General features: G+C 41.4%; 1 protein-coding gene across 1 annotated transcript in view; it reads left to right on the forward strand.

Moving 5' to 3' along the window:
• The window catches only part of COL9A1 (collagen type IX alpha 1 chain), a 105,704-nt gene that overhangs the window by 52,939 nt on the left and 40,617 nt on the right, over positions 1-12,148 (forward strand). The window contains exons 14-20 of the mRNA XM_074988877.1: positions 1,577-1,630; positions 3,542-3,574; positions 3,678-3,734; positions 4,261-4,314; positions 6,011-6,064; positions 7,979-8,032; positions 10,394-10,447. Coding sequence (XP_074844978.1) covers positions 1,577-1,630; positions 3,542-3,574; positions 3,678-3,734; positions 4,261-4,314; positions 6,011-6,064; positions 7,979-8,032; positions 10,394-10,447 — 360 coding nt within the window. The remainder of the gene's footprint in view (positions 1-1,576; positions 1,631-3,541; positions 3,575-3,677; positions 3,735-4,260; positions 4,315-6,010; positions 6,065-7,978; positions 8,033-10,393; positions 10,448-12,148) is intronic.

Consider the following 12,148-nt stretch of genomic DNA (forward strand, 5'->3'; position numbering starts at 1 on the left):
AATAAATAGCATTTAATTTTTAATGATGCATCTCTACTATTTTCTCAGTTGATTGTTTAACTTCAGTGTGAATATCTCAGAACACTTTCCAGTCAGTCATATCAAATAGGAACATAGTTAAAAGGTGAGACCGATCAATAAGCAGTAAGACTTGACTGAAAGTAAGATTATAGTCAGAAAAATGATACAGAAATACCAAAGTGGTATTTTTATTGGTTAAACCTATTTCACTTATTTCCTTATTAAATTTTCCCAGTTTTATAAATGTATTAGAGAGACAAGGTTGATGAGGTAATATAGCTTGTCAGACCAACTTCTGTTGATGGTACAAGCTTTTGATCATGAGCTTAATAAGCTTAATCAGAACAGAGTTCTTATGCAGATTTGGGGAGGGAGATGGCATGCCTGCTTCTTGAGACCTGAAGAAGTCTGTGTAGCTTGAAAGCTTGTACCTTAACATCAACAGAAGTTGATCTAATAAAACATATTACCTCACATACTTTGCATCTCTTATTTCTTGGGACTAACATGGCTACAACACTGTAAATCAAAAGATTCTAATTCCAAACTTGGGCTTCAGAAATCTAATTGTTCTTTTTTCTGACCTGTACAGCCTTTCCACTGATGAGGGTTCTTTTGTGGATGACACATGAGGCAGAATAGGATCTAGATTATTTATAGTATTGTCCTAGCTCTCCAATGACAACAATAGTAAAATCTTGGCTTGGCGACTGTCCCTGCTCCCAGTAAATACAACTGCAGAGCTCCCATTGGCTTCAGAGTACAAGACTGTGTTTGGAACATACACACACACATGCACACACACACACACACAAACACACACACAGAGAAAATAAGGAAGTGTCTGGTGTAACAAATCACTTTTCTCATTGTAGTAATATTTTAACAGAGATGTATATGCCACACATGAAATGGAACAACAGAGAATTCCACAAGTAACAGAACACAGTAAAATATTCTCTGCCAAACATCTTGCATATTACAGTGTTTGACAGTATTATTTCACTTGACATTCTGCAGAATTCCTTGGAATAAAGAATAAAATACTTTAGACTTTAATGGAAATTTCTGTTATGGCCTGTCATCCTAGAAAAGACTATATCAAGGTAGATTTCACATGGTATTATTTCACTGTCTATTAAATTAGTACCAACGGTACTGGGTACTTATATGAAATAAACAAAGGACTGGTGATAGTCAAGAAAATTCCTTATGTCTCACACCTTTATTTTAGGATTTTCTATCATGCCTATCAAAATAGTATGCACAAACTTAATAAAAATAAGTCATGTGTTTAATGAGTTGTCCACGCTCTTACTACAAGCATGGGATACAAGCAAATACAATCTCACACCCATCTAGAGTTAAATTTATTTACTTACACTCTACAAGCAGACTTATGTTCTTGAAATTTGAGCTTTACTGTTCTAAGATGGACTGTTTTGTCTGTACTTTTTTGGTTGCCTCACAGCTACTGCAGGCCTGAATATACCACTGTTGTGTCTGTTGTGTATATCATTGTAATAATTGATTTAAATTTATTCTAAAATCTCAGGGTGATGCTGGAAAGAGAGGTCCTCCAGGCCCACCAGGACCCCCAGGACCCAGAGTAAGTGGTTATGTTTAATATGTACTAATGTTTGAATAAGTGTGTTCCTGTGTGACCTTTCCTTTAAATCAGATGCTATACCACATGACTAGAACATAGCTAATGTGATATCAGTTTTTTAAAAAAGCTCCAGAGGTGATCCTAGCAATTACAGACAGTAAACCTGACTTCAGAACCAGGCAGATTGGTTGAAATTGTACCACAGAACTGAAATATCAGACACGTAGTTGAACACAATTTGTTGGAGAAGAGTAAACAGCTTTTGTAAAAGAAAATCATGCCTTGTTCACCTATTAGAATTCTTTGAAGGTTCATCAAAGACATGGACAAGAATGACCTGTGGATGTAATGCACTTAGGTTTTCAGAAAGTCTATGATAAGTTCCCTCACAAAATGGCCGTTTCTACACAGACCACTTGCTTTGGAAGTGGCATGCTAATACACGGAGTGAAAGATGCTAATGAGGCGCAGATGCAAGTTCCCTGCACCTCATTAGCATAATGTCACGTGGTTTGGAGTCCGAAGACCATTCTTCTGGACTCCAAAATGCTGTGGAGAAGCGTGGCCCCAGGGGTGCTTCTGGAAGGAAGTCCTTCTTCCGGAGGACCCTTCTTCCCGAAAATTTTCAGGTAAGCCTTTTTGTGTTTAAAACAAATCTGTGATGCTTCAAAAATAGTTTTTGCTTTTCAGAAAAGCAAATCTCAGATGGAGGGCAAAATATTACACACAGAGTCTTGCAATTTATGGCAATTAAGTAAAGCTCCCTTTGAATATATCTACACCACAGTGAAACAGCCACAACTGGTGTATGTCAGCTGAATTGGGCAGGACTGAAAAATTGAAGTGTATGCATTTGGGCTTAGGCTGGAGGCTGGTTTCTGGGATCCTGCCCCCTTGAGAGGTTCCAGAGTCTGGGCTCCAGCCCACATCAGAATCCGCACTGCAATTTTATAGACCCAGAACTCCAGCACCCTGAGCTCATGTCAGCTGATGCAGGCCATCCATGGCTACGTCTAGACGTGCAGCCAACATCGAAATAGCTTATTTCGATGTTGCGACATCAAAATAGTCTATTTCGATGAATAACGTCTACACGTCCTCCAGGGCCGGCAACGTCGATGTTCAACTTCGACGTTGCTCAGCCCAACATCGAAATAGGCGCAGCGAGGGAACGTCTACACGTCAAAGTAGCACACATCGAAATAGGGATGCCAGGCACAGCTGCAGACAGGGTCACAGGGAGGACTCAACAGCCAGCCGCTCCCTTAAAGGGCCCCTCCCAGACACAGTTGCACTAAACAACACAAGATACACAGAGCTGACAACTGGTTGCAGACCCTGTGCCTGCAGCATGGATCCCCAGCTGCCGCAGAAGCAGCCAGAAGCCCTGGGCTAAGGGCTGCTGCCCACGGTGACCACAGAGCCCCACAGGGGCTGGAGAGAGAGCATCTCTCAACCCCCCAGCTGATGGCCGCCATGGAGGACCCAGCAATTTCGACGTTGCGGGACGCGGATCGTCTACACGGTCCCTACTTCGACGTTGAACGTCGAAGTAGGGCGCTATTCCTATCTCCTCATGAGGTTAGCGACTTCGACGTCTCGCCGCCTAACGTCGAAGTTAACTTCGAAATAGCGCCCGACGCGTGTAGACGTGACGGGCGCTATTTCGAAGTTAGTGCCGCTACTTCGAAGTAGCGTGCACGTGTAGACGCAGCTCATAGCTGCTTAACTACTTTGCAGACATACCCTCTGGTTGAGTGTAATTTCAGAATTTCAGCCAACTGATTATCTGACATTTCTCCATCTTCAGCTTTCCTATACAGCAGTGTGTCAGATGTGGTTTTTGTTGTACGAGATAAGGTCATTTTTTTATGTTCTCTTTATAACTTTGAAACTTTTCATCAAATTTAGGGAACAATTGGCCTGCATGAAGGAGATCCACTGGTAAGACATTTGTTCATTTGTTTTGAAAAATACAGTCTTAAACCACAATATACATTTTTAAGCTTCTTATTCATGTTAACTCCATGTGTGGGTACTTTTTCAGTGTCCCAATGCTTGTGCACCTGGCCATCCAGGACACGCTGGTCTAATGGGAATGAAGGTAAGAGAAATGATGTACTTAAACTAATTGCATTACCCCTGTAGATATGCAGACTACAATGCCGTATCACTGATAGGGAAGGGGTCTTGCTGGGTCTTGGATCTCCCATTATCTTGTTCAGAAAGCATGGTGCCAAGATCACTTTCCAAAGTGTCTATAGACCCAAAGGTTCAGACAGGCTAGGTACTCCTCCAAGCCTTTCGATTTTATAGAACTCCGCAGCATGTCAAACTGAAAGATGCACCTTATTGACTAACACTTTGGTTTCTTTTATATTATTTTGTCTGATTTCTGGGGATACTAGCTCTGTGAGGGGATTATAAATGCAGTGTTGGACACAGTGATTTATTGGGACTAGGTTTTTCTGAAGGTGGCACCACAGCCCATGTCTGAATATGTCCATGTGATGCTGTTGAGGTGTTATGGAAGGTACACCTGGAGAGTGGTAGGCAGTCTGTGTTGGAAGAGTGGGTATATCAAATTCTAAACAAACTGTGTGCACTCTTTTCTTGATCCTTTATTTTAGGGTCACAAAGGAGTAAAAGGAGAGGCTGGTGAACCAGGGAAACAAGGTCATAAGGTGAGATGGGAAAGTAATATTTCAATGAAAGGCCACTGATTGGTGGTAAAATAACTGCCAATTTTGCCTCTGCTTCAAAAAGAGTCATCTTGTTGGAATCCATCAAAATTATTGATAGTTCTGCCAGAAAGTAATGAGAGCCCATTCTCTGGATGGCATTTTGGTTTCTATCAGCATATTATCTGCTAAGTCATCCTCCCATTCTGCATTCATTGTCACACAGAAATTGGCATTCTCACTTTTCATTTTGACCATCAGAATAATTATTATTGAACTAGTTGCACAGTAAAACTGGTATTCATTAGCATTAAAACATTGGGAATTCAGTGTAGGGTCTGTAGGAGACTAGAGATTGCTTAGGGTGGCACATCTGAGCAGGGAGAGGACAAAGAGAGAATGAAATGGAAGTATGAAGGAAAAAGAGGAGAGAAGCTACATTGGTGGGGGACGGAAAGGTGTAGGTTGAGGAGAGAGGAAAAGAGAAAAACCACAAAAGAGATGAGGAAAAGGACCAAGAACTAAATCTGTTTGTAGATTGAGCTACTTTCTCTCATAAAAACATAACTAATCTGGAATGGGCTTGTTGAATACTTGTGAAGAAATCTGGCGAACCTTGCACTACCTTTGATCAAGTTATACATTTTTGGTCCATAGAGGACTTCTGTCTCCATGGCAGACAATCTAGCACCATACCTTAAAAATAGTGAAGAAAGTTTGTGCCTTAAACCATGCTCCTTATCCATGTGTACAGTGAAAAGAATGTTAACTTCTCAGAAGTTGGCCTCCAATCTTTTTGGAATGCTTGAGCTGTAAGAATTGCCAAATCCTTATAGTGCCCTGCAAACAACCTCTTGCAAATCAGCCTGGCACTGAGAATTGTAGCTCTGTTCTCTGACAGCATAAGGGAGGGTGCTGGTCTCCAGGAAAGTATCTGGATTAATAAGACACAGTGTTTGGTTTAATAATAACAACACTGAAGGGTAATGCTGGATTGCATGCGGGGGGAGGAGGGGCAGGTGGGAACCAGCATACATATCTAGTTTTCAGACTCCATACTAACCTTTATTATTAACAAGCCTGGTATTACTAGCTCTGAGAAAAATTAAATGATGTAGCCTAAATTAAAAATACTTTTGCTTCTTTAGTAAAATGACCTTCTTCATTCATATTCCTTCTTAAAACACATTTCTTGCATGAGCAATGATGCAGCAAGGACAGAATGTTTTTAATACAGAGAGTTGAATTGTGTTGTGATTTCATGAGCCAATGTATTATACATTTTAGGATTAAGTGTAGGCTCTTTGGAGCAGGGTTTTATGCAAGGTTTCCTTCAATGCAGAATGTTGACAGGAATCAATAAGTAAGACATGGTAAATCTTATGCATACAGTCTGTGCCTACATGTGCCGCTCCTTCCGGAAGTGGCATGGTAATGAGCCATCCGGAAGATGCTAATGAGGCTTGGATGTAAATTTCCCATGCCTCATTTGCATATGGGCATGTAGTTTGGAGTCTGGAAGAAGATCTTCCAGACTCCAAAATACACATGCAGACACGTGGCCCATGGGAATCTTCCAGAAGGAAACCCTCCTTCCGGAAGACACTTCTTCCCCAAAAGAAGTGGCACATACAGCCATAGTGTTTTACCATTCCTGGTATGGGTTTTTGCTTCAGCTTTCTCTCTTTTCTTTTTCCAGGGTGAGGAAGGTGCCCAGGGAGTCATAGGTGAAGTTGGAGCTCAAGGCCCTCCAGTAAAGTATTTCCTTTTTGAATCATTCTGTCAATCTCTTTCATGTCACCATATCTGTTTTTATAAGCATTAGACATGAAATAATCACATCCATCTTTTACTAATATGACACATCATGAAGAAAGCTAAAAATATTGAAACGTGTCCATAGTGAAACCTCAAAACTGTTTTTCCTGCTGCTATGACTTGGTTCTTGTAATTCTTTCACACTGTAATAATTAGTGTGTTCTGCCTTATATTGCTTTTTAAAGTACATGGGACAACTAAATAATTAATTGGGCTTTACTAGCCTTATGGTGCAAGATTATGACAACATAGGCCCTGAATCTGCAAAAACAGGTACATGTGCTCAACGTGAGACTTATGGTACACCTGTGCTGACAAAAACAAAATGAACTACAAAAGCCTGCAGTAAAGAATCTCAGACCCCAGATCTACAGATATGGGCTGATGCAATGGCACTAAAATTAGCCCCCAAGATAGTCTTACTTGGGTTGGAGCTCAGGTTCTGTGACCTTACTCTTCACCATATTTCAGAGTCTGAGCTCCAGCCTGAGAGGGAATGTGAAACAAGTCTAGTTTTAGCACGGTAATATGAGCCTCAGTGTAATTTAGTGATCACCATGACAGAGCAGATTGTAGCACACTCCTTCATAGTATCATTGTTATTCTCTCAAGAGTCCTGATTTTCCTGCTCCTGCTTGTTCTTCCTTAGCTGATTCCTCTATGATCATTCCTCCTTCCAGTTTCCCAGGCAAGTACAGGAAGTAGGGTACAGGAAGGAGCAAGAGGGTCACTCCCAACAACAGAGCTAGGACTTAATCATGGCATGCTTAGTTCCTTTGTCATAGTGTGTTTAGTTTGTTGTTTCCTGGAGAGAATCAGGAGAAAGAATTGTGGGTGGGGAAGGCTGATATTTTTCTGGGACTGGAAAGAATTCTGTAATGCTTACTGTATCCAGGTTTGACTGGAGAGTCAATTAGTGCAATTATGGGAGAAATAAAATCACTCAGTAGGCCTGAACAATTCTTCATGCTCATGACTTTTAAGTCCTAAATCATGGAGGTCCAGATAAACCTAAACATCTGGTTAAAGCTCACAGAAATAGAAGAGACTTCACAGAATGAAGTATCTAGGCCCTTCTTGTACCTCAGACTGATAAAATCTCCCTGATAAAGTAGCTGCCTGAGCTCATTGTACTAAAAATTCATTTCTGGACCTAAAGTGGGGGCTATACTGTTCATCATCAGCCAGGCCTACTCATTTAACACCCTCCTAATTAGTGGCCCTGCCCATGACCATACAGGCTCTCGTTGTGCATTCATCAGAAAATAACACATTTATCATTTAACTACGCTGCACCACTAGTAGGTGGCTTTACTAATAGCTCTTCAAAATCACAATATCTTTAAGTGTTTCCCTCATCATCCAGGATTCAGGAGGCAGGGAAAGTGATGCCAGCCTAAAAAGGGGTTCTGCTAAGCCAGAGGTCTGGCTTTATTGTGTAGACTAGGAAGACTAAAATCATTTGTAAAGGATTTTGTAAATAAGGGATGTAGAACAGGTTCCTCTCCGTCTGATTTTTTCAGGGATTTACTTCAACTTTATGAACAATAAGTGTGTTGCGGGCCCTGAACTGTATGCGTTTGAGGGTGTGGTGCAGTTTTGGTCAATCTGACAATTTCCCTAGACTGTGTCCTAATTTGATGTTTTATTAATGGTAAAATTTTTCAAATTACCATATGCATTAAACATTTTAATGCAGAAGATTTTGACTGCTTTTTATGTATGAGTGAAGCAGTAAAATAATGACAAAATAATTAATACCTTGAGAAGTCTACTATCTGATAACTACAACATTCTGATCAGAAAATAGCAGTATGATTTAAATGGTCACAGTACTTTTCATTTCCAGGGGATTCAAGGTTTGAGAGGCATAACTGGAATCATGGGAGCCCAAGGGAACAAAGTAAGTATTAGCAATTATTTCCATAAAATATAATGCAGCTGGTAATTGGAGTGGGCCACTACATCTCACTTTTTAAACCCTTGGTCACTATGCAGTGGGTTCTTACTGGGTTTAGCCTTCCTGAAACTTTTGATACTATCCTTTCCTGTGCCTGCACTTCCCCTCTCCCACCAAGTATGCTTCCACAGTTTTAACATCCTGCTTCTGGTCAGGAGGACAGGCAGCCCTTTCCTTTCTGAGTAAATGCGTTCAGCACATCAGCAAATTTTGTTGACGTGAACTTACTCTGTCAAGTTTGTTTCTCTTTTCTCCCTCTCCCCAAGCCTTATAGTAATTAGGCATGTCCTTTTTGTCATCCCAGCATCCTGATTTATTTTGCAAAGGGGCCAATTGTCCTGTATTCCGCTTTTTTACTAGCCGCTTGACTTCCCCTGGCTGCAGGGAGCTGGACCTGCACAGCAATGCAGCTGCCACCTGGCTTCCCCCGGCTGGGAGGAGCTGGAGCCAGACCCCCATGGTGATGCAGCTTCCACCCGACTTCCCCTGGGTGTGGGGAACCAGGAGCTTTGCTGGCCCAAGTCACCCCCAGCACAGGGCATCCACTGCCTGACTCCGAAGGAGGTGACCATCTGTCCCCTTTTGGCCAGGATGGCATCATTCCCTCATGTCCCATATTTGGCCAGGAAATATATGGTCACTCTATTTATGCTGGGCATAACCTTTTGTAATAAAACTAGTTTATTAACTATTCCTTTCCCTGATTTTATCCTCCTCCACCTGTCCAAATTTTTCTGTCTCCGATTTTCACCTGCTTGCCCTGGTCCATGGATTTTTAACTCAGTTTTAGTAGCCAGTCATTGAACAGAATGGTGCAGATGCAATCTGTGCATCCAGCAGACAACAATGGAAAGTAAAACTCACTCAGAGGCAGCAACATATAACACTTATTTCGACCTATTGATATCCATTCTCCATCCAGCCACGTGCATCTCCTTAGAACCTAAGAACATAACTTGTTGTCCACTTATTATCATCACCATCATCTGAATTGTTATCCATTCATTAATAACGTCCCAAACAGATTCATGTTCTTCTTACATGATTCTTATATTAAGTTTTTGGGGGCCAGAGTGCAGTGACCATAGTAATCTCTCAATACAGGACGTGAAAGTGTCCCATTCTATTTTCTAATTCATCTTCACTGACTTCTTATTTACCTGTGAAATCAAATCCAGCTGCCCTTCTGATTTTTAAATTCTCCATAACCAGCCTTTCCTGACTACTCTGCAACTCTTACTGACTAATTTCTGCCTCTTTCTTGTTCTGCAGCTCCAACCACATGTCCCTGCTTCCCCTTTCACCCCCTCTGTTATTTGGCCACTTACGCTTCTTTTTCCCATTTATGTAAAATACTTTTTACCTCTTTTCTGAGACACACATTCCTTATCCTTTCTAACTCTTTTCTGAAGTCATTTCTTTTCACTTTGGCTTATAACTGGTTTTCTCTGTAAAGCAATTTTCAAGGCAGTTTCTGAGACATTCCATAAAAATCAATTATTTTGAACTGTTCAGTCGCAATTCACAGGTTGGTGTCAGTCCATTCTGCTATATATGCGCAGTCTGGTTTTGTACAATGTAGGCATTCAGTTAAGATTAACAACAAATTGTTCTGAAATAGTTTAAAGTGGCTTAATTTGTCACTATTCAGTACATTTTGATAGAGGAACGGTATAATTTCACGTATAACATTTGCTGTCATTTCATTATATAAAGCCCCAAAAGGCAAACTAGAGTGTAAAAAAAGATTAAAAAGACACTTTGTCCCAACCCATTGCACTGATGATAATAACTCAGAGCCACATTCAGGCTATGGCCACGCAGCCAAATTTTTTCGAAATAACAGCTATTATTTTGAAATAACTTTGCTGTCATCTACACTATGCACACGCTATTTCAAAATAAATTTGAAATAACAGGTGCGGTATTTTGAAATCGGTTAACATCATTGCAGGAGGAACAGTGCCTATTTTTAAATAAATATTTTGAAATAGGTGTTGTTAGGATGTGGGATAGCACTTACTTTGAAATAATTATTAGCGCTACGTGTGCAGACTGTGTATTTTGAAATAGCTAAGTGATATTTTGAAATACATGTTTGTGGGTAGCACCCTTATTTTGGAACAACTAGTTTGGAATAACTATTCCAGAATAGCTTATTTTGAAAGAGGGCTACTGTGTAGACATAGCCTCAGAGAGGTTCAGGGCACTTGCAGTTTCTGTTGAAGTAAGTGAGATATCATGGTGCTGGGCATATCTCAAAGTTTCAACCCTGCTATCATGTGTTTTCTCTTTATTTTGTAGGGTGCCCGTGGCCCGGATGGTGACCCTGGTCCACGAGGGCTTCCTGGTGTATCTGTAAGTAAAGTTTTGTGTCAGCCAGATGCTTCAAAGTGATACTAACTTCTAAGCACATTTATAGAAATAAAGCAGGAGGCTGTCTGCTTTGGCAAAGGGTTTCCCCTCAGGATTTATTGAAACAAATTGAAGGATCTTTGAAACAGAGAGAAAGTAATAAGTAACTTATGGAGTCTTTTCCTTACAGCTAGAAAGTGAGAATTTCCCCTTACATCTCTGATACCAGAGTGCAATTGGTCTGTGGAAAAAGCAAGACCAAAGGGGAAAATTCTAGTCACATTTGATCGTTGTAAATTCCATGTTATCCCACTGGTATCAGTACAAATGAAAGAAGAATTTGAGCCATTGAGGTTGGTTATGATTTTGAAAGGTTACATGTTTTCAGAACTAATATTAAATAACCACTTACATTAGTCAGAAACCAGAGGCAGCTGGTCTTTAAGGACTCCTGGAGCTAACCCTTAGTTAATTCCCCAACAGCCACAGCAGACACTGTCCTATCTGTAGCGTGGGTGGTGTACTGCCACGTTGGAAGTCTGAAGCCTTTTGAGCTCCTACATTCTATACAGAGGTGCTGTTTAATCTTGTCATCTCCAGAGCTGAACATATTGTTTCACCAAGCTCAAGGGACCACAGTCAGTAGCAGGCCCTCTGCTCTACTGTGGCAAAACAGACTGGAAAGCACCTACAAGTGCTTTGTGGGCATGAAACCAACATAGCCCCGTGTGACATCAGCCACCATGGAGCCCCTGGCTCTGGGGGGGCCGAAAGGAGGAGTAGTTGAAGCCCTCTGCCCTGGCTAGTCTTGATTGGCATGTGGCTTTTAGGGGGCATGTCTAACTAGTACAAGTCAGAGAAGACTGAGCAGAGACTTCCAGCTCCTCCGAGCTGGAGTAAGCAGAGAATAAGGAAGCCATTATTAATGTTGCATGTCAATGTTTTTCTCATTTCCCCTGGGGGTGGTGGTGGTGGGAGGGGAATCGTTCCTTGGTTGTCACAGCTTTGGCAAAGACAGAACCAGTCGAGGTTCTGTTCTTCTCCTAGGCGCCACATCCTGAAAGGACAACAGGGAATGAAACAGGTGTTGCTTTCTCCAGTATCTTGTGCAGTCTCTCAAGCAGATGCCTGGCTGGTAAAATGCATAGCAATTACAGAAGCAATGGGACTATAGCTGTTCAGTACGGTCCCATCTCACCTCAGCACTGCTTCTGGGGCCATCAGAGAAGAGGTGTCCCCATCTGGATCCCTGCTGGAATAAAGTTAGTTCAAACACATTAGTTTGAACCCTAACCCTAGTTTAAAAATTGTGGGACATTTTCTTCTTCATACAATTGCACGGAAAGGCCACAAATTGAGTCTTTGGGGCCACAAGCATCTCTAGTTCCCATCCCTGTCCTCAGTTTGGATACCATTGTTTTAGAAAACATTGTACCCTTTACGGCTGGCTGCCACTGTGAGACTCCTGGAACTATTCGAGCCCCACCTTGATTTACTGCAGCGTGATGTTTCTGCTATGTTCTTGCGGGGTGACTTTCATTTTCAGCAGTCCCAGCAGCTATACTAGTGTTCCAGTTAGCTCAGGCATTCAGTCTAACTTTCCCAAAGGTTTCCTGTTCAAAGTCCCAACTTCTAGACAATCTCTTCCTGACGCCGAAGCCACAATACCCAAATTCTTATGAAGGCTTCCAAATTTTCTCCAGA

This window comes from Carettochelys insculpta, chromosome 3, assembly GCF_033958435.1.
Source record: "Carettochelys insculpta isolate YL-2023 chromosome 3, ASM3395843v1, whole genome shotgun sequence".
Taxonomy (NCBI): Eukaryota; Metazoa; Chordata; order Testudines; family Carettochelyidae; genus Carettochelys; species Carettochelys insculpta.